Source organism: Pseudopipra pipra, chromosome 25 (genome assembly GCF_036250125.1).
Source record: "Pseudopipra pipra isolate bDixPip1 chromosome 25, bDixPip1.hap1, whole genome shotgun sequence".
NCBI classification, from domain to species: Eukaryota; Metazoa; Chordata; class Aves; order Passeriformes; family Pipridae; genus Pseudopipra; species Pseudopipra pipra.
In genome coordinates, this window is record NC_087573.1 from 6,450,111 (window position 1) to 6,470,944 (window position 20,834).

The following is a 20,834-nucleotide window of genomic DNA, read 5'->3' on the forward strand; positions in this document are numbered from 1 at the left end:
GAAGAACCTTTTCCTGAGATCCAACCTGAGCCTGCCCTGACACAGCTCCAGCCATTCCCTGGGTGCTGTGCCTGGTCCCCCCAGAGCAGAGCTCAGTCCCTGCCCCTCCTCTGCCCCTGCCCAGGCAGTTGGAACTGCAGTGAGGTCTCCCCTCAGTCTCCTCTGCTCCAGCTGAACACACCAAGTGCCCTCAGTGTCCTCACACGGCTTCAAATCAAGGCCTTTCTCCACCTTCATTGCCTCCTTTGGACACTCTCTAAGAGCTGCATACCTCTCTGATTTGTGTGCAGGTACCTGTGCACCTCTCCCTGGCAGCATTTCCCTGGGACCTGCTGGGTGCTTTGGGGCCTGAGAATCCCCACAGTTGCCTTGGGGTTCACAGCTGTGCTGCCTTGGGATGGAGAAGGTGGAAAGCTGTGCCCCAGGGAGTGTCCCTTCCTCCCTCAGCCCCTGGCTGATAATCGGGCTGCCAGCAGAGCTCCTGCCCCCCTGCCCTGTGCCCACTGCCCCTGCTGCAGACTATAAATTACCCATGGCCACTTTTAACACCTCACTACAGTTATGCCCAAAAGCTTCCAGTCCCAGTGGCTCTAGAAGTGGTCAGAGCATCTGCCTGTCCAAACAGGTGTTGATAATAAGGAAATACCCCCCTCGGTGAGAGGAATTTTAGAAGCTGTGAGGAGAGGTCGCAGGGGCAGCGTGAAGGCAGCTCTGTGCACCCTCTGACACCCCTGGGCACGTGGCTCCAAGGACAGGAGCTCTCCCTGCAAACAGATCCCTGGCAGAGCCTGTGCCAAACACAACTGCTACAACGCAGTCCTTGTGCTGTGCCTTTTGGTTAGGAATGTTCTGCTGGACCAGGAATTCCCAGGCTGTCCCCTGAGGAGGTGGAAAGCACAGAACTATTGCATGGTTTAACTGGAGAAATGAGCATTCCTGAGGCAACCACTGGAAAAATCTTTCTCCAGACTTTAGGACAAAGCACACAAGACCCGACACAGCTGCCCTACAGCCCACAGTCCCTTTCAGAGCTACAGAGAGCACGCTGAGGCTCTCAGTCATTTCTCAGTGTTTGGTGAGGTGCACTGAGTAATTTGGTTGTGAACCAAAGACATCTCAGTGCCACCACACAGAAAAGAAATTCATTGTGGGAACAAGCAAAACCAAGTAAAAGTCTCTTCATACTCATAAATGAGTGTTTCCTCACACTCCATCATCCCCCAGAGGTGAAGAATTGCCTGGCTTTGATGGATTTGGATGAAGTGGAAGAAGGGGACACAGTGCCCTGCCAACAGCTCTGTCAGCAGCCCCAGCCCCAGCTTCAGGGCTTGGCTGTTTGTCCTGGCTCCCTGTGAGTACAGGGGGTGAGTCCCCAGCACACACATTGCAAAAGAAACCATCCAGCAGAGCGTCTGCTCCAGCCCATGCCAGAACCCACCTCCCTCTCACACTGGTTGTTCTCTGTGTGCTGTGCCCTGCAGGAAGGTGAGCTGGCCAAGAGCTGTTTAGATTGAATATTAGAAACAGTTTCTTCACCAAAAGGTTGTCAGGCACTGGCAGAGGCTGCCAGGGCAGTGGGGGAGTCACCATCCCTGGAAGTGTCCAAAAAACACGTGGCTTTGCTGCTTAGGGACGTGGGTTCCCGGTGGCTTTGGCAGTGTTGGGTAAATGGTTGAAATCAACGATCTGGGAGGTCTTTTCAGCCTAAATGATTCCATGATTCTGTGTTTTGTGGTCAAGGGCTGCTGGGTAGCATGGGAGCTTCAGCCTAACCTCTGCTAGTCCTGAGATGTCCCTCCTGCTCCAGGCTTTTTGTCTCCACTGCCACAGGCAAGATCACCTGTTTGCAGTGGTGTAGGACAGTGTAACCCCATGTTAAAGCTAAGGATTCACCCCTAGAGGAAGAACTGGAGCTGGGAAGTTGTGATCCCATCACAGCCTCCCAGAACATGCCATGGAAACAGGTCTGTGTTACTCTGCCCTACAGTCTGTGTGGGAAATGTCTCCCCTGGACCATCAATTACAACACACAATCAGCTCCACTGAGCCAGAGTGTCACAGCACAGTCCTGGCAAACGGCCCTTCCTCCCACTTCTCCCTCATTAGGCTGCTCCTCCCCTGCTTGGTCTTTAATTAGCTTGTCATCAGCAACTTGGCCTGGGTTGAACACCTCGCATTGTCCCAAATGAAAACATGTAAGACAGATGGGACACCAAAAGCAGCAGGAGAGGAGGGCGAGGAGACATGCAAGGCAATCAATATGTGTCTGACTGCAGGGCCAGCCTTGCCAGGGGCAGCAGTAAGAGCTCAGCTGGCTTGGACAAACTGGGGGTGTTCAGACTGTAGGTTGGCTGAGACCAAACGACCTCGTTACAGCAAACCCAACGTAGGTCCAACAGCAGGGAGAGACAAAACCCAGCAAAACCAGTTGCCTTGAGGAAAGAAGCTGTTTATTGTGCCATTGAAGAGCCCAGCCATGATCAACCAGCCCATTTAGCTTGGAGCAGTTTCCCAAGGAAGCATTGCCACACCCCCGACTCCCTGGTTTTCCCTCATTCAGAAGCCAACATTTGGCCTCAAATCACCTTTTCCCTGCGTTCTGCAGCGGGCTGTATTCCCTGTGTGCCACCCACGGAGCTCAGCAGATGCTCCCTGGAGCCAGTGCAAAACATTGAGCCAGCACACGGAAGGAGGGAGAGCAGCAAACATGCTGGACGGGGAGGGCAGCCCATCAAACTGGCACCTGTTGTCAGGCAGAAGCCAAGGCTTGTGTCAGCCTGCTGCAAATGTTTTCCCTTCAACCCCCGTGACCTTTTCCATCACACTTCGTGAGGCAGACTGCTCCCATTAAGTGCCACTTGATCCTCTGCTAATGCAGCAGTTATGAAAGGCCCACAGCACTTGTCACTAGGATAAACACCTCTGCAGCGGGAGAAGGGGCACAGACTCGCTCTGCCCTCTGCTCCCTCACCTCCCTTTCCTGTTTGCCCAGCACCACTGTCACAGCCTCTGGGTTAGAGCAGGAAAGCTGAGCCTGGCTGAGCTCTGGCCTCTGCTCAGGCTCAGCTGCCAGTGCCTGAACGAGCACATGGGGAGAGGCTGGTTTTCTGGTCAGAGAAATGTTCCACTGCAAGGGAGGGGTTCAGGGTGAAGCACTGGCTGTGCTCCCCTCACCACTGAGCATCACAGGGGCTCCATCAGCTCTGACCACGACAGGTCCTGCTGCAGCCTTGTTGTGCTCAGGAAAAAAGGTCTCAAGCTGTGCCAGGGGAGGGTCAGCTTGGACAACAGGAGGAATTTCTTCCTGGAAAGGGTGGTCAGGCATTGGCAGGGGCTGCCCAGGGAGGTGGTGGAGTCCCCTGGAGGTGTCCAAGGAAGGCCTGGCCGTGGCACTCAGTGCTCTGGGCTGGGGGACAAGGTGGGCATTGGGCACAGGGGGGACTCGATGACCTCAGAGGTCTTTTCCGCCCTAAATGATCTGTGATTCAGTCTCAGGGGAGCATGAACCCACTTTCTCCACTGGACCTTTCGTTGACACTGCCCTCAGTCTTCAGAGGTGTGACCTGGTGTTGGGGTGGCACACAGGGTGACCTGACCAGTGCCACAAGGAGCTGGCACTAACGGGCAGTGGACAGGGGGGCACCACTGCCCTGCAGGACTTGCTCAAGGAAAAGAAGAGCTCAGGGGTCAGGGCAGCCTCTCCTCCAGGAGTGTGCAGAACCATGGCCACCACTCTGGGTACAGGGGGAGGTGAGGGCCTGGAGGACACGGATCCCTCTCAGCTCTGGTGCCATGTGTCTCTGGCCTCTTCAGAGCACAAACAAGCTGCCATTAATGTCCTGCCAGCTGCCCCTTCCAGCTCCTGGTATCGCTCACGTGAGTGACCAGCACCAGGTATTTCACCAGCTCTTTGAGGGAGGTGAATAAACTCATTTCTCTCCCCAGAAGGGGACTGGACACACACAGTATCTGGCTCATCAGCCCTGTGGAGAAACCTAAGGCCTCCCAAAAAGGGACTGACTTTGGAAGAAATGGCACATATGGGGAAATTCTAGTGAATTAAAAGGTCCTCAGCATCTGCATTGAAATGTTTGTCTAAGGAGCAGAAAGAGCAATGAAATGAAGAACCTTTCTTTCCCAGCAGCTCTGGTGCTCCAGCCCTGGCTCTCTCAACTGTGCCAGGGGCTTCCTGGGTCTCAGAGAGCAAGAGAACCTTCAGCCAGCAGAAGGAGCTGGTTTCCAGCAGCTGTGGTGGCTGGTGACAGCGGCAGCACCCTTTGGGGCCACTTGGGCTGTGGGTGACCTGGGGAGTGAGTGCTCAAGGCAGCTGTGCCTGTCATACCCTGTCTGGCCTGAGTGGTGTGAGATTGCTTTTGGGCGAACAGGAGGTGAGTCTGCAGAGACACCCAAGTATTACCTGCTTTGGGTCAGAAATGAACCCCTTCTGGACCAGCATCCACAGAGGGAGGTTCCTCTGGTCACTGATCTCTGTGGAATGCCCTGAGTCATGTCTGTGTTTAGGGAAAGGACTTCTGAAGTCTCTAATCCAAGCCCAAACTCTTCTAGAGCTGTACCTGCTCAGGTGGTTTTGGTTCTCGTGGGAGGAAGCAATAGAAAGGGCAGTGGTTTGTTTGTAGGATCACAGCTCACTGCTCTGGTCACTGTGAACACAGTGGTGGTCCCTGCCCCAGACACCCTGCAGAGCTGGCCACCAATCCTGTGGGCTACCTGGCCATCCCTTATTGCCTGTCATGAGCATTCCCCACTGAGGAAAGAGTCACCAACACTGGGGAAGGGCTGTGAAATCTGCCCATTACAGCAAGAACAGTTTTGAGGAGAACTTTCCCTATTTCTGTTGCACTTCAGGTAGAAGAACTGCAGAGATCTAAGGGGGAATCACAGCACAGCCAGGGCCCTCATCCAAGGGTTTGGAGAAACCAGTCACTGCAGATGAAGCAGCAAAGTTCATGCTGAGCAACTGCAGGTCACCAGCAGCAGCTTTCTGTGGATAAGGCAAAAGGAGGAATGGGGGCAGTGACAGAGACCTCTTTAAATCACCAGGGAGAGCTTCTTGCCCATCTGACCTGCAGCTGAGTGCCTGGAAAAGACAAAGGAGCCCGCTGAACTCCAAAGGGAGTGATGTTGTCTCAGCCCTTGGCACGTGACTGCCATCCAGGTGGTGATAACTGGGCATAATTTATTCAGGTAGAAATCCCTCTGCCCACTCCAACAACGCTTTGTTTGCTTTGTCCTGAATAACAAGCCCACTCGTGCCCTGGAAATGATGGTTCAGAACACATGTGCCGAGTTCCCAACCCTGGGCAATGACAAGAAGTTTCATCAGCTCAGATAAATATCCCTCCCCCTCCCCGGTGACAGGCCCTCGTGCTTCAAATGTCTCACCTCCCCTACCTGCCAACATTTGAACTCCAGAAATAGGGCCAGCTGGGAGTGGGCCTGGGATGGGCACTGCCACCCACGAGATACCTGTCAGGCCAGGGCAGGCGTTTGGAGGGAGCCTGGGGTGAGCAAACAGCTCAGCAGCAGCAGGACAGGCCTGGCTCTGTGAGGGTGGGCAGCCTGTGGGTCACTGAGCAGCCCAGAGCCCTCTCTGGAGCAGGTGGAGTTTCTCCAGCTCTCCCACCACCTCTGGAGCGCTCCAAGGCTGCAGCAAGGCTCCAGTGGAGACTCCACCTCCCTGCAGCAGGTTCAGGAGCTTCAGGAGATGCTGGGCCCTCACCGATGTTGGTGTCAGACTTCCCATCACCCACCAGCACTTCCCAGTAACCCACCAGTATCTTCCAGTGTTGCACCAGATACTTGCTGGCCCTTCTCCCTGCACAAAGGCTGCTCTGGGTGGTGTGTGATTCCCAGCAGTGCAGAACACCCTTGGGAGATGCCCCTGGAGGGCAAACACTTCCCTCCACAGAATTTCCTCACACCTACAGCCAGGGGCTGAATCTTGCTCTGCATTACACTGAGCCCAAAACAGCAATGCAGGGAAACAGGATTTTGGGGTCGTTCCCACTGCTCATGGGACCATTTGTTCTGCAGAGCCAGAAGTTCAGAACCATCCAGCACGGCCTTGGTGATGTGGAGGCACTCAGGTGTGGTGTGTCACATCCACACAGGCCACTCCTGACAAAAAGTACCGCTTGGAACCTACTCTTGGAATAATCCTGCCCAAGCAGAAAGCCAGCACAGCAGAAATGCAGAACAGCCTCTGTCCCCAGGCCCTCCTTTATCTCCCCCTCCAGGAGGGCTCTTTGAGAAGTGACTGTGTTATAAATATCTCACAGGTGGGTGTCAGAGGACAGTGCCAGACTCTGTTCAGTGTGGCCAATGACAGGATGAAGAGCAATGGCCATACACTACAACACAAGAAGTTCCACCTCAACACAAGGAAAAACTTCTTTCCATGGAGGTGGCAGAGCCCTGGAACAGCTGCCCAGGGAGGGTGTGGAGTCTCCCTCTCTGGAGACATCCCAAACCCACCTAGATGCATTCCTGTGTCACCTGCTCCAGGTGACCCTGCCTTGGCAAGGGGGTTGGACTGGATGATCTCCAGAGGTCCCTTCCAACCATAACAGTTCTGGAATTCTGTGATTATGGAATGGCTCTTTGTTTAGCACGGAATAACCCGTATCCAGTCAGGGCCTGCTTGCTGGAGAAGCTGTTAATTGCCTCCTGTGGTCTTCTGTCAGCAACATTATCCCCTCCTGCCCTGCTGAGACTGGGATGAGGGATTGTCCTGCTCTGTGGCTGCAGTGGGATACGGAGAAGGGGAGGGTGAAACATAATCTGAGAAATAATATCTATGGCAGCAAGCGATGCTAATCAAAAAATCGTGAGGGAAGCAGGATTCCAAGGAGGGAGGAATGCTGGGGGAGGAAAAGCATGGACATCTCTTGACGAAGGTCCAGGATCAGTTTGAAAGGGCCCAAGAAATTCTAATTTAACGTCTATTTTTAATACAAGCCCCGTGTGTGAGGAGAGCCCTGCCCACTGCGATCTCGTTACTGCCCAGATTAGCAACAAAAAGATTAATTTAGACAGGATGGAATAATTCTGAACAAAAGTGTCACTGCCTTCTGAGGAGCAAGGCTGACCCGAAAAGATCACGTACAGGGAAACCCCACACCACAGGCAATCCCTCCTGGAGAGGAGTCCCCAGCTGGAAACACAACAGTTTGGGCTCATTTCAGCACAGCTGGGGTGGCACCACTGATGTCAGATGACTGTAATATGTCTCTTTAATTGATCATAAATACATGTATTTCACTACAGCTGACAATAAAATCTGTGGAGACAGCCCTCAGAAGCTTCCCACTTGCCTGTCCTTTGTTTTCCTGGCTTGCATTTTAATTCCTCCAAGTCATACAGAAATAAAGGCTCGTGCTCATTATCTGTCCCTTTTCCAAGAGCTGCAAACCCCCTGACAAGCCCCCAGCCCTCTCCAGGGCTGGGCCACGCAGAAGATGACGAGCTATTGTAGTTGGAGTCTCCATGGTTCTCCTCCTCCTTGAGGTCAGCCCTGCAGGGAGAGGCAAAGCTCCCCTCACACTGCTGGATATCCAGGCATGGCCCCTCTGGGGCCTCCGAATTAAAGGCTGATGGCAGAGCTGAGAAGGCACAACAACATTTGGGTTGCACTGAGGCAACTTGCCCAATTATTAACATTTTTGTGTTCTTTTCTTTGCCAGAGAAACTGAGCTTTTACTGGCACGGAAAATCACCTCCTCCAAACACAACCGAGTCATCTCTCCAAGTTGCTATCAACATTTCTGCAGAGCATCCTGCTCCAAAGAAGCCAGATCCAGGTGGGATCCTATAACCACAGCCCCCTCCCAGTCCCACCAGCCCTTTGACACAAAGAAATTCATCCTGCCCAGGGGCCTCCCCAGAAATCCCTCCATCCTTTCCAAAACAGAGCAGCTGCTTAGCACTGGCTCAGCACAGCAGGTCAGAAGATGATGAATTCTGTATTCACTTGAGAATTTTTAGGGAAACACAAGCCCAGCTGTGCAAGCTGGAAGAGGGTGGAGACATGTAGTCCAACGCTGCACTGAACAACCCTTCTAAACCATGGGGACTTGGCTACAAACTGCCCCCAAGGCAGTGACCTCTGGTAGGAGAGACTTCCTTGATCTCACATGGAGAATTCTCCCCCACTGTTCCTGCTGCTGGGAAGCAGTGAATGAGTTCCTTGTTTTACTTTGTTTGAGTGCAGGGCTTCTGCTTTACTTATTAAACTGATTTATCTCAACACACAACTTATCTCACTTCTACTGTTCTGATTCTCCCCCCATCCCACTGCAGGGGAGGGAGAGAGGGAGGGAGTGAGTGTGGGGTTGAGCTGCCAGCTGGGGTTAAATCAGGACACTCACTTGGAAGCAGGAGGGATCCCTGACCACCAGCCCAGCTCAACAGCTCCGAGCTGACCAGGCTGAAGGAGCAGATCCCATGAGCTGGGCTGGGATCACTGCAGCCCTCCTGCATGACCATAGAAGGTAAAACCGAGCCCTGGCAGGCCTGAGGCCAACAATACACTTAAGGCATAAATATTCTGGTGTTTCGTGCAACTCCATCAAAAATCTTAGAAAAGCTTATTTTTGGCTGAATCAGGTGTCAGTGAAAGGAGTGCCAACTGCAGTGCTCCTCTGCCAAGGCAGGAGGGGACAGACTGCCAGGGACGCCCACGGGGTGCAGAGCGGAGGATTCGCCAGAGGCTCAGTCTCACAAACAGGATCCACCACAGCCACCCTGATTTCATCCCTTCCCCTCTTCCCCACACCCCACATTTGTGGGAAGACAGCAGGAAGGGTGTCACTGGTGCTTCACAGACGTCTCCACACCCAAAAGGGCTCTGTCTCTGCTGTAGGCAGTGCCCTACACCACTGTCTTGGAAGGTGAAAAGCATTTTGGGGCTGGCTCTGTGAAGTCTCCATCTGCCCCAGCTCTGTCACAGCGTGTTCCCTGCCCATTCCAGTGGAGTAACCTCCATCCCAGGAGGTTGCTGCTCCAGCTCCATGTAGTTCATTCAGCAGGGTTGCACCACCACAACAGGCTCCAGGACAGAGCATCGGCTCTTGAAAAAATACCTCTGGCACCACAGAATTCCCTTTTCCCTCTAATGAGGCCTCTGTTTTCTTGGGAAAGCATGGAGAGCTCAGACAGAGGGCAGCAGTGTGGGCCCATGGCCAGAGCAGTGGCCTGGGCTGCAGCCACTGTCTCCTCTGGTCTCAGCACTGCAGGGGCTTGGCTGAGCTCGGACAAGGCCTCTCTCCTCAGCCATCCTGTTTCACAGAATCCCAGAACCAGCTGGGTTGGAGAAGGTCTCTGAGATCATGGAGTCCAACCTTTGACCAAACACCACCGTGTCAACTAGACCAGAGCACTGAGAGCCACGTCCATCTCAAACACCTCCAGGGACAGTGACTCCATCACCTCCCTGGGCAGCCTCTTCCAACATCTAATCACCCTTCCTGTGAATAAATTCTTCCTAATGTCCAACATAAACCTGCAGCACATAATTTGTGATTATTTAGACCAGCAATGGTCTCCAATTTAGGGGCAGAAGCAGCCTATGAAATGGTTAAACACAACTAAGGTGGAGAAGCACAAGTGGAGTCCTTTGGGGCATCAGCCATGTCTGGGTTGTTTTCCCCTCACCACCCCCAGACACTCCAGGTCTCCTCACCATCACAACTCCACTGCTGTCTGTGCATGACCCAAGGACACACAGTGACACTGTGACACGCACAGTGACACCGGATCTCCCAGGTTATCAGAGTCCAGTGTGCTGGGAGAGCCACATCTCCTGTCAAGTCCCACGCACACACCAGCTGCTCCTGCCTGTGACTGACAGGGTTTGTTGTGCTCACAAATCTCCATAAGGCCTCTGCACGGCTTTTTAAGACTGTCAGGTCTTTCACGTTGGGAGGAGCCCTCAAGAAATCACCCTCACAAGCAGGTCTTGTGATCCTCACAAGCTCTTCAGCCACCCTCACAGCACTGCTGAGGACCATTCAACTGAGGAAACCACTTCCTTGGAGTTGCAAGGGAGCTGACAGCAAAAAGAGGAGGAGAATTGCTCTTCCTTGGTCTAACCAACCACCCTGCACAAGGAAGAGCCCTGTAGGTTGGCCCAGTGCCCAAGCACCTTTGAATCTTCTCTTCTCTGTTTACAGTTCTCAAAGCATTTCATTTTGCTCTTAATATAAAGACCAGATCATCTTGTTGCAGGTGAAGAATGATAGGATGAATTATGGGATGCTTTTATAAGGCGGGATGTATTTCTAGAACATTTACAAGTCAATCTGTGAGTTCACAATTCAAAATAAATTGCCCTTGAGACACGTGGCAGGTGATGTGAGCCCAGCGCTGTGCCGGAAGGAGGTTTGCAGTGCTGTCACCCACACCCGTGTCCCCAGGGAACAAGGACAAGCTGTTCCTGTGTGTCCTCAGCCTTGTTAACAAAAATGCCACCTGCCCTTCAGGCACTGACACCTCGAGTGCCAGCGAGGCCTCATTCTGTGGGTAAGGGGACAGGGACAGCTCAGGGCATTAACAGCGACGTCCTTCCCCTCTTCTGCACGTTTGTGTTTCTTTGTTTCCTGTGCTGATCTCTGATTCCCTTTCCCTCCATGCCACAGGAATTGTGTTTGGCCTCTATTCCCACTGGCCCACGGGAGGCTCCTCTGAGGCACCTCTCACCTGTCTGCTGCCAACAAAGGCAGGAATGGGGAACCAACAGCCCCACGGTGCCATTGCTGACCCTGAGGTCTCCAAGGCAGGATGAAGCCTCCTGCCAGAGCACTGTGTTAGTCCCACATCCCTGCAGGTCAGTGGCTGAAGTTAACCCATGTTACTGGGAATTCAGTAAGGGTTCAGGACCCACTACTGGAGAGGTTTTTTAAGGGACCTGTATTAGACACACTGAGAAATTCAGGAAACATGAAACACTTGGGAATGAGCAACAAAGCTGAGCAACAGGTATGGAGAAATAAAGCAGCAAATCCTGCTCCCTCCAGGCAAACTCTCTTTTGCCACTGCTGCTGGGCTTTAAAAACAGTGACAGGGATGACTTCCAGAAGATAACTGAGCCTGCTGCATCCCAGTTATCTGGGACAGGCAAAAAGGCTTCTGGGCGGGGGAAAGCCAGCAAGGAAGGGACCAGGAAATGGTCTCCTGGAGGAGTGTGTGAGATCTCCCTCCCATCACTACACAGGAAATGCACATGCAGCTCCCCCTCCCATCCAAGGAATCGGAAACCAGTCTCTTGGAAAAGGGACTTGAACTGAAATGCAACTTTCAAGCTCATCTTGTGCTGGTTGGGTCTGTTTTTAAGGCACTCACCGAATAAACCTGATCCCTGCACGTGGTCTTTTAGCTGCCTGGGCCATTCCTTTGCCTTCTCCAAGGGCATTTTCCAGTGTCTTGTCACCAGTTCAGTTGCTTCCTCCAGGTGTCAATCCAGCCTCCTCCAGCCCCCCAAGGAGCAGTGGGATGTACCTTTGGGCTGAAAGAGAACACAGAAGAACAGATTGCTGTGACAACAGGCATGTCAGAGGAGATAAAAATACCTCCTCACCAGTCTGGTGAAAGTGAGTAACAGAAAATCCCTGTGGCTTTTAAATCATGTGGCTTTTAAATCATGTGGCTTTTAAACCTGCACAAACTCAGCCCTGTCCCAGCACTGACTGCCTGGCCAGGCCCAGGCCTCTGCTCTGCAGGGACATCTCTGAGTTAGCACCAAAGAGCTTCTTCCGCTCGGCAACGCTGGAGTAGGAGGAAGGAATTAGAGGTCCTTTGTGCATCTAATACCCAGGATTATTCTCATGGAATATTTCCTTGGATCAGTCCAGCTGACTTGGGCCACAGTCCCGTACGGGCTCCAGTGAGTGGGGAGGGAATGCAGCCGTGGCAGGGCCAGGATTTTACACATTACAGCAATGGGGTGAGAAAACTATTTACACCATTATTTACAAGAGCATGCAGTGACAGGACAAGGGGGAATGGTTTCCCACTGCCAGAGGGCAGGGTTAGATGGGATATTGGGGAGGAATTCTTCCCTGTGAGGGTGAGGAGGCCCTGGCACAGGTTGCCCAGAGAAGCTGTGGCTGCCCCATCCCTGGAAGTGTCCAAGGCCAGGTTGGATGGGGCTTGGAGCAACCTGGGATGGTGGGAGGCATCCCTGCCCGTGGCAGGGGTGGAACGGGATGAGCTTTAAGGTCCCTTCCAACCCGAACCATTCTGGGATTCTATGAAAACACTTTTACATTGGCAATTCCCATACTGGGTGCATGGAGCAGTTTTAAAGCCTGGCAGTCTCCACAGCAAGTACATTCTACAAACCCTAAAACGAGCAGTCTCAATTATTTACTCATTTATAAAGTTAAAACTATCAGACAGACAGAACCATCTCTCAGACAGACATTCCCCTCTGACTGCCATGTATTTTTGGCTGAAGGTATCCCTCCAACTCTCTAACAGGAGGGGGGAGCTGGGGGAGGTCGGGCTGTCTTCCCAGGGAACAAGGGACAGGAGGAAACAGCCTCAAGCTGCAACAGGGGAGGTTCGAGTTGGACATCAGGGGGAATTTCTTCCTGGAAAGGGTTGTTAAACTTATGAAAGGGCTGCCCAGGAAGGTGGTGGAGTCCCCACCCCTGGAAGTGTACAAGGAATGACTGGATGTGGCACTCAGTGCTCTGGGCTGTTTGACAAGGTGGTGACTGGTCACAGGTTGGACTCGATGAAATTGGAGGTCTTTTCCAAACCAATTGATTCTCTTTCTAGAGGTTAAACCAGAAGTTTGGGTCCCTTTTTCTATCAGTGGGGGTTTTTACCTGAAAAAGAATTAGATCCTGACTTTATCCAGCGTCACAGACCAGGTAAATCTGCACCAGGTAAACCAGCAAAATGCCAGAGAATCACCTCGACCCCTCCAGCTGCAGAGCGGAGCCTCCCAGGGAGCTGCCACTGGAGCAGGTCCAAGGATGAGGGTATTTGCACACCTGAAAGGTGCAGACAGAGAAAATGGGGTAAAACTGAGATAATTCTAGAGCCAGATCTTTCAGGAATGTTCTCTTTGGGCAAACTCAAGACCCCGTGGCCTTGGAAAGGCCCAGCATTTCTTTTGGAACAAGGACAGGACAAAATGAGTCACTGGTCTCTAATACAAGAGCTTGATGGCACAACTGCAGCCTTTGAGCCTGGAGGATCACCAATATCATCTATAAGCGTAGATCGGCCAAAAACATAACCAAGGGCACCACTGCAGCCCGGGATCTCCCCTCTGATGGGCACAGCAGCACCACTGGTGTGAAGGGAGAGCAGTGGCTGAGGGGGAACGGGGTGTGAGGGGAGAATGGGGTGAGGGAGAATGGGGCTGTGAAGGGGGAATGGGGCTGTGAAGGGGGAATGGGGCTGTGAAGGGGGAATGGGGCTGTGAAGGGGGAATGGGGCTGTGAAGGGGGAATGGGGCTGTGAGAGGAGAGCGGATGTGAGGGGAGAGCCCGAGGCTGTGAGGGGAGAGCGGGGCCGTGACGGCAGAGCGGGGCTGTGAGAGGGGAACGGGGATGTGAGGGTGAGGGGAGAGCCCGAGGCTGTGAAGGAAAATGGGGCTGTCCCGCGGCTCAATTCCAGGACGGGGCGGCCCAGCCCCACAACGGGAGCCCAGCGGGAGCTGCCGCGCCACGTCCGCCGAACACCGCCCGGCCACGGCAATGCCGCCCCGGCAACCCCCTGAGCGGGACCATCCCGCACCCTCCCGCTCCCCCGTCCCCTCAGCTCTGCGGGGCGCGGAGGAGACGCGCACCCTCCCTCAGCACCCGGCCCGGTCCTCTGCCTTCCTATTGGCCACGGGTGCTGCCTGTCACGGACCGTCACGCGCGGCAGCCAATGGGCTCTCAGGGAGCGGGGCGGGGGCGGGGCTCGCAGGGCGGGGCCGGGGGCTGTGGCGGCGGCGCGGCCCGTGTGAGGGGCAGGTAGGGCGGGGGGGCCGCGGGGCCGCGCTCGGGCGGGCTGAGGGGCAGCGGTCCCTCACGGCCCCGCTCCGCTTCACCCCCCGGGGCTGCGGGGCAGCTCGGGCAGGGGGGCGGCCTGGATCACCGCAGGCATCCCGGGAGGCCGGGCTGTGGGAGTCCCTGGAGGGCTGAGCATCCGCGGGCCTTCGGGAACCCGGTCGGTGTCGGGGGTGGTTCGAGCACAGATGGTGCAAAAGGGGGTCGGATCCATCGCAGTCTTAGAAGGGCTCCGGGTGATTTTCACAGAATCATCCCAGAGTGGTTCGGGTTGGGAGGGACCCTCAAACTCATCCAGTGCCACCCCCTGCCCTGGGCAGGGACACCTTCCATTGACCAAGTTGCTCCAAGCCCCGTCCAACCTGGCCCTGGACACTCCCAGGGATGGGGTTCAGGGTGAGGAGGTTACTGGGAGAAGGGGCGCGGGGTGGGTGTGTGCAAGCATCACTCTAGGGGTTCATTCCTGGGGGCTGCCACGCTGTTACAGCCCCAGGACCTTCACCTTCACCTTAACCACCCATCTCCTTTTGGGCAGATCCTTTTGGACAGACGGCTGCTGTGGGCTGGGCTGATCGTCTGGAACACAGTAGCTCTAAGGCACGTGTGCATGTGCCCCTTTGCTGTCAGAGTCAGAAAGAACCACAGATAAATTATCCTTTGTGTGGCAGCGGGTGTTTTACAGTTCAGGGTGGGTGGACTCTGTCCAGGTGCCATTCTGAGTTTTTATTTAGGGTAGAACAGATCATGTGTTTTCCCCTGCTTTTGTTAAAATGGCATTTATGAGTTGACCAGATGTTCTGAATTCAATTGAGAGGCTAAAACTCAATTCCAGGCACCCGCCCTACTGTTGAGTTAAAAATTCAAACCAAAGTGCAAACCCACGTACAATGGGGGACGTGCAGCTCAGCTCAGTCCTGTTCCCCAGATTTGTGATGAGGACCTGAAGCCCTGACGTGCAGGGGAGTCTGCCAGGAAAGGACCGCTGTTTGAGAAGATTGTTGAAACTCTGGTGCAAAGGGTTAATAAATCCTGGGCTGAGGAGATAGGACTGGAATGCATTTTGGTGGGTATTGGCAGGCCAGCTTGTTAGAAGTGGCTGGTGTTTTGTTTAGATAAAGAAGAAAGGAACTTGGTGTTGGTATTCCATTATGTGAGTTTATAGTGTTTTTAAAGATAAAGCAAAGAATATTGCAGTGATGTAAATCCCAATGGAATCAACATCAGGTGATGGAGTAGAAGTACCCGGAGTGAGCTGTGGGATTAAGGTGGAGCTGATTACTGAAGGTGTAAATTCCCTTCCCTGAGTAAAGCTCTGCTGAAGTGGCTTTTCTGAGCTGTCCCAAGGTCCCCAAGACCTGCTCCTCCTTTTCTGCCCCTGAGAGTGAACACCAGCCTGATCAAGGCCAGCTTGGCCTTGTGCAGAGAAATTAATATTCCTATGGACTTGTGCAAACACACATCTCTGGAACAGCTTTATCCTTGCACATGGGGGCTGGAATGAGATGATCCTTAGGGTCCCTTCCAACCCAAACTATTCTGGGTTCTGTGATTAATGAATTTATCAAGCTGCCAACTTGGAATAATTGTAAAATCGGGATTTTACTGAACAGGTATCTTGGGCTAAAGGAGGTTTAAGAATCAGTTTGGAATACTTAGGAATATTCCACCCCTTTCCCATGGCTCATGGCTCATGATAGGCAAATACACTGGTTCCTTCAGCAAAACTTTTGAGTATCAGAAGATGAGTGATTTAACTTTTATGACACAAAAGTTTATTTAACTTTATGACAGCAGTGAGGCCCCAGTGTGCTGCAAGGTCACTCTTGCTCTGTGGTTTTCCTGGTTCTGTATTTTTTACTGAGCACAACTGTCAGCAGCAAAATACCTGTTGTAGGGCTGCACAGCAGTAAGAGAGGAACAGGAGGTTTTGTGCAAGTCAAATTGTGAGGAAATCTGGGATGTTTTTGGGCTGGGCTAGTTTGGATGTGTGTTTGTAGGGGGTGTGGAAGCTCTTCAGATAGGAGTGTTTTTTGGGATCTGTGTAAAGTGTTCCCAGGAGTTTCTGGCTGGCATCAGCTGTGATTCAGGGATAAAATCCTCCTTCCTGGGCAGCACTGAGGCGAGTGGGCCAAAAAAAGAGCTCTGACTCCCTCGTTGTGGCTGCGTTCAGATGAGATCCTCCATCCTGGATGTGAGTTTTTGTTCCCTCAGGCTCCCACGATGTTTGCCCAGTGCTCCCGAAATTCCGTGAGCCCCGTGGTGCTGCTGGTGCTGCTGGGCTGCCTCCTGTGCCCCCCAGCACAGGCCAGCAAGGTGGGTGACAGCGTCGGGCACCGTGGGAGGGCACAGCAGAGCCAGAATGGCAGAGGAGCAGCTGGGGAGGTTTGCAAAGATAAGGAATGGATTTGTGGTGCGTTTACTGTGTAGGGCTGGGACTGTGTGTGACAGTGGCCCCTGCCTGCCTTCTGCTGGGCTTTGGAGTTTGCATTTTAAAATGCGTTTGAAAAGCACCTGGCTGGAGGTGCTGGAAGTGGCCGAGGTGCTCTGGGACATGTTAAACCTGGGAAGGTACTGATGTCAGAGTGCAGGAAGAAGGGGAGTGGGGGGAGGTGTTCTCTGGGGTGGAGTGTTCTCGTCCCAGAGGACGTTCAGCCTGTCCCCAGCCCGGGGTGGTGAGGGTGGCAGAACTGGGGGTTCCCTCCCTCACTGGCTCCTCTGCCCCCACAGAGCTCCGAGGACATTCGCTGCAAGTGCATCTGCCCCCCGTACCGGAACATCAGTGGGCACATCTACAACAAGAATGTGTCCCAGAAGGACTGGTGAGTTGGGCTGGAAGCCTGAGGGCTCAGTCCATGAGAGCCACCAACGCTGCAGAGTTGGCAGCTGGTGCCAACCCTGCCTTTGTGTTTGCAGAGGGAGCTGTGGTAGGTGATGTTCAACCCAGGCCAGGGGCGGTTTTTAAACAGAAATTGAGGAATCTGGGATGATTTCTTAACCCACGGCTCTTGGCAGGTGTCAAGTGTACCCTCCAGTCCCCCTCACCTGGACTGGATCCCTGCAAAAGGCACTTGGACAGTCTGTCCCAGGACTAGCTGAGCTGGGAGGGGAGCTCCTAAAACCGGATCTGCGTTATCAGCCTGCAGGGAAAGCTGGGACACACAAAAGTGTCACCCCAATGTCCTTCCACAGAGCACTGGTTTCACCTTCACCTTGTCCTGCTGCTGACCTTGGTTTGTTTGTGCTGCAGCAACTGCCTGCACGTGGTGGAGCCCATGCCAGTGCCCGGGAACGATGTGGAGGCCTATTGCCTGCTCTGCGAGTGCAAGTACGAGGAGCGCAGCACCACCACCATCAAGGTAAGGGCAGCTCTGTCCCCGGGCCTGGCTCCTTCTCCTGGCCAGGCCCTGCCAGCCCAGGCACTGCTGCACTGCTGGGTTCCTGCAGAAGAGCCCAGAAGGAGAAAATCCAACTGTCACAGTGGGTACACTGTGGCAGTGCCAGGAGCTCACTTTCTACAACTCCCTGGAAGGAGGCTGGAGCCAGGTGGGGACTGGGCTCTGCTCCCAGACAACCAGTGACAGGACGAGAGGACACAGTCTTAAGCTGCACCGGGGAGGTTTAGGTTGGACATTAGGAAGAAATTCTTCACAGAAAGGGTATATTGGAAGGGGCTGCCCAGGGAGGCAGTGGAGTCACTGTCCTTGGAGGTGTCCAAGGAATGACTGGACGTGGCACTTGGTGCTCTGGGCTGGGTGACAAGGTGGGGATCGGTCACAGGTTGGACTCGATGATCTCAGAGGTCTTTTCTCACCTAACTGATTCTGTGATTTCTGTGTCTGAGTCAGGAATGCTCCTGGCTGTGAGGAGCTGCAAGAAGAGTCTTCTTGCTGGGGATGTGTGACAGTGCCAAGCACCTCTGAGCAGGAACCCATCTCTTGGTGTCCTCACGTGCAGCACGTGGCCTGAGCTGGCACAGTGAGGAGGGTCAGCACAGCCTGTGCAGTGACAGCACATTATCAGCCCCTGGCAAGGGCAGGAGACCTTGTGAGCAAAACGAGAATGAGAGAAGAGATCAAACACCAGAGGCAGCTGCAAAGGACCTTGTGACCTCTGTGGTGCTTCTACCCCACGGTGCTGATCCTTTCCCACGTGCTCCTCTCCAGGTGATCATCATCATCTACCTGTCGGTGGTGGGGGCCCTGCTGCTGTACATGGCCTTCCTGGTGCTCGTGGACCCCCTGATCCGCAAGCCCGACCCCTACACCCACCCCCTGCACAACGAGGAGGAGAGCGAGGTGAGGCTGGGGGGCACCGGGGGGGCTCTGCTCGTGGGGCAGACAGGCTGACAGGAGAGTGGGTGACAGGAAACAGTGACCTCCTGTCTCCTCTGAGCCAGGGAGGGACCAGCACTGCTGCTTTGGGGGCACCCACACAGGGGAACACTTCGATCAGATCTGTGCAAGTCCTGCAGAGGCACAGGGAATAATCAAAGTTCTAACCTTAAAAGGTCTCAAAGTTCTACCCCTAACCCTGACCCTGTCCTCTGTGGCAGGGGGTGACGTTGTCCCAAGTGGCCTGAATTTGGTCTGTCTGTCCAGATGGAACCAAAACTCAAACGGATCCTATTTGTGCAGTGTCCCAGGTGGAGTCACTTGGTGCTGAGCTTCCAGGGAAGGATGGGCTTAAGTAGTTGCTGGAACATCTTATAGACACGTCAAAGAGCAGCCTCGAGGGGCTGTTTGACCCTGCTCTGGGGCTGGGCCCTGTTGTAGCCAGGCTGTTGGTCCTTGTGTTTCTCCCCAGAGCAGAATTTCATTCAAATCCTATCTTTCTGGGGGACACTGGCATACAAAGCTTGGTCAGAAAGATCAGGACCTAGCAGCAAAGAGAGAGTCTCTCTGTCTCTCACACACATACACACATTTTGGGGGAGGGGGAGGACAAATTTCTTGCTGCACGAAATTCCTGCAATTTTAGCACTGGATCAGACTGTCCTGTTTGTATTTTAAGTATAAACTATTTGGCTCAATTCTTTCATACTGTGATATAAGTGAGGAATGGCTGCTCCAGTGTGCCCAGTCCCTCCATTACCACCCTCTGCTGAAAAAGGAGGTCCTGCAGGAGGAGGTGAACTGTATCCTAGAATTGTGGGTTCGCTCCCTGCACCACAGCAATGATCCAGAGTTAGATCCAGGTGCACTCTGTCAATGCCTGGTGTTAGGTGCTGGGTTCTGGGACAGGCCTTGGTGCTCGTGTGCCACGACAGATGCCCATCCACAGCAGCAGTCTCTGGCTCTGTTTCAGGGGGTGCTGTGGTTCACTGTGGCTCCTTGCAGACTCCAAGCAGTGGGTTTCCAGCAGAGCTTTAGACTTGGTGCAGTTCCTGTCCTGGGGGCTTTTATTTGGGTGGTCCTCACGAGAGAGGAGTTGGGGGGCTGGTGTTGAGGAGCTCTGGAAAGGTGGTTCTTCCTCAGGACAACTCAAGCCTTGAGTTGCTCCTTCAGTTGTGGTTTCTCCCGGGCTGGGCACTCCCAGATTCCCACACTGCTCCCTTCCCTCGCAGGACACTCGCTCCCTGGCTGCAGTGCCCACCCCAGCAGGAGCCAGAGCCAACACGGTGCTGGAGCGCGTGGAGGGGGCCCAGCAGCGCTGGAAGAGGCAGGTGCAGGAGCAGAGGAAGACGGTGTTTGACCGGCACAAGATGCTGAGTTAGATCCCTGCGGGCCCTCGGCATCGCTTCCCAGGACACGGGGCAGCTCCTGGAGCAGCCGCACAGGGGTCACCGTCAGGACACCGCGGTGTGGGACCGAAAGCTCGAACCCTTCCCTGATTCACCGTCTCCATCAGCCCCAAATGCCTCCCCTGGTTCTGCCCCTGCCCTTCCCCTCTCAGAGCCCAGAGGCTCCTTCCCCTGCCCGGCTGATCCTGGGGCTGTGTGTGGAAGCCCCGGACTCCTGGGGCTCCATCAGCCCACCCCACATCAGACAGGGATCTCAGCGTGGAGCGCTGGGAGCCGGCTGAGTCTTCTGCGGGTAAAAACAGTGGGGTAATTTTGATGTGAGATAATTTATGTGATGCTCCTCCAGGGTGAAGCAGTCACCTCCTCCTCCTCCTCTTCCTCTGGCGTGCACTGATGTTAACTGGGCATTGTGGTGCACGTGTGCAGCACTGGGAGGAAGAGGAGGGGGTTCCTGCCAGCTGCTGCTGCCACTTATCCTGGTGTACATGGAGAGATTCCACACCCCAGTGAAGTCTGTCCAGGTTTATACCAGCACAACCAAGGCTGCAGCTTGTTTCTGTGCAGGTGAACATCACCAACCCAATTAGTACCTGCAGCAGGAAGAGTCCAGCAGGTAAAACCAGCTGATTTACACTTATATCTTTTCATTCTTTAGCAGTGGGTAAAAACCTCCTGGAGAGAAACCTTTCTGTTTGTACCCGTGGTGGTGACCCTTGGTGCTCTCCCAGTGAGGGCAGAGCATTTGTGTCCAAGAGAACCAGGGCAAAGGCTCTCCTGGAGCACTGGAAACACTTGTCTGGGCCTTGGGGCCCTGGGGAGGGGATACTTGTGCTACTCAAAGCACTCTGAGAGCTCTGGCCAGACTTGGGCTTGTGTGGAGGAAACCAAAGTGATTCTGTGATGTGCACACTGAGAACATTTGGAACATCAGGAGGTGCTGGAGTTCATCGTGTAGCATCTCTCTATTAAATGCAGACAAAGATCCACTACCTGGGTGGCTTTTTTTCGGGGAAAAAGTCCCCTCATGCCAGGTCTGGGGCTCTCCAGTGTCTGGCAGGTGAGTTGATGCC

General features: G+C 54.0%; 1 protein-coding gene and 1 long non-coding RNA gene across 4 annotated transcripts; one reads left to right on the forward strand and one right to left on the reverse strand.

The window, feature by feature from the left end:
• Positions 1–2,433: 2,433 nt before the first annotated feature.
• On the reverse strand, positions 2,434–13,403 carry LOC135402467 (uncharacterized). Of its 2 annotated transcripts, none has more exons than XR_010425135.1 (3): positions 12,849–13,403; positions 11,359–11,521; positions 2,434–2,743 (listed from the first exon to the last, which is right to left on the reverse strand). It is a non-coding gene; the product is annotated as an uncharacterized LOC135402467 (long non-coding RNA). The 2 variants fall into 2 exon arrangements; XR_010425134.1 differs by having other exon boundaries at positions 2,434–10,533.
• Positions 13,404–13,928: 525 nt separating this feature from the next.
• On the forward strand, positions 13,929–20,750 carry TMEM9 (transmembrane protein 9). 2 transcript variants are annotated; one of them, XM_064635671.1, is made up of 6 exons: positions 13,929–13,988; positions 16,236–16,337; positions 16,752–16,843; positions 17,272–17,380; positions 18,188–18,319; positions 19,588–20,750. In XM_064635671.1, the coding sequence occupies exons 2-6, from the start codon at positions 16,245–16,247 to the stop codon at positions 19,735–19,737; spliced, it is 576 nt and encodes a 191-aa protein (XP_064491741.1). In that variant the 5' UTR covers positions 13,929–13,988; positions 16,236–16,244; the 3' UTR covers positions 19,738–20,750. The 2 variants fall into 2 exon arrangements, with proteins under 2 accessions (XP_064491741.1, XP_064491742.1); XM_064635672.1 differs by lacking the exon at positions 13,929–13,988 and adding an exon at positions 14,198–14,260.
• Positions 20,751–20,834: the final 84 nt, after the last annotated feature.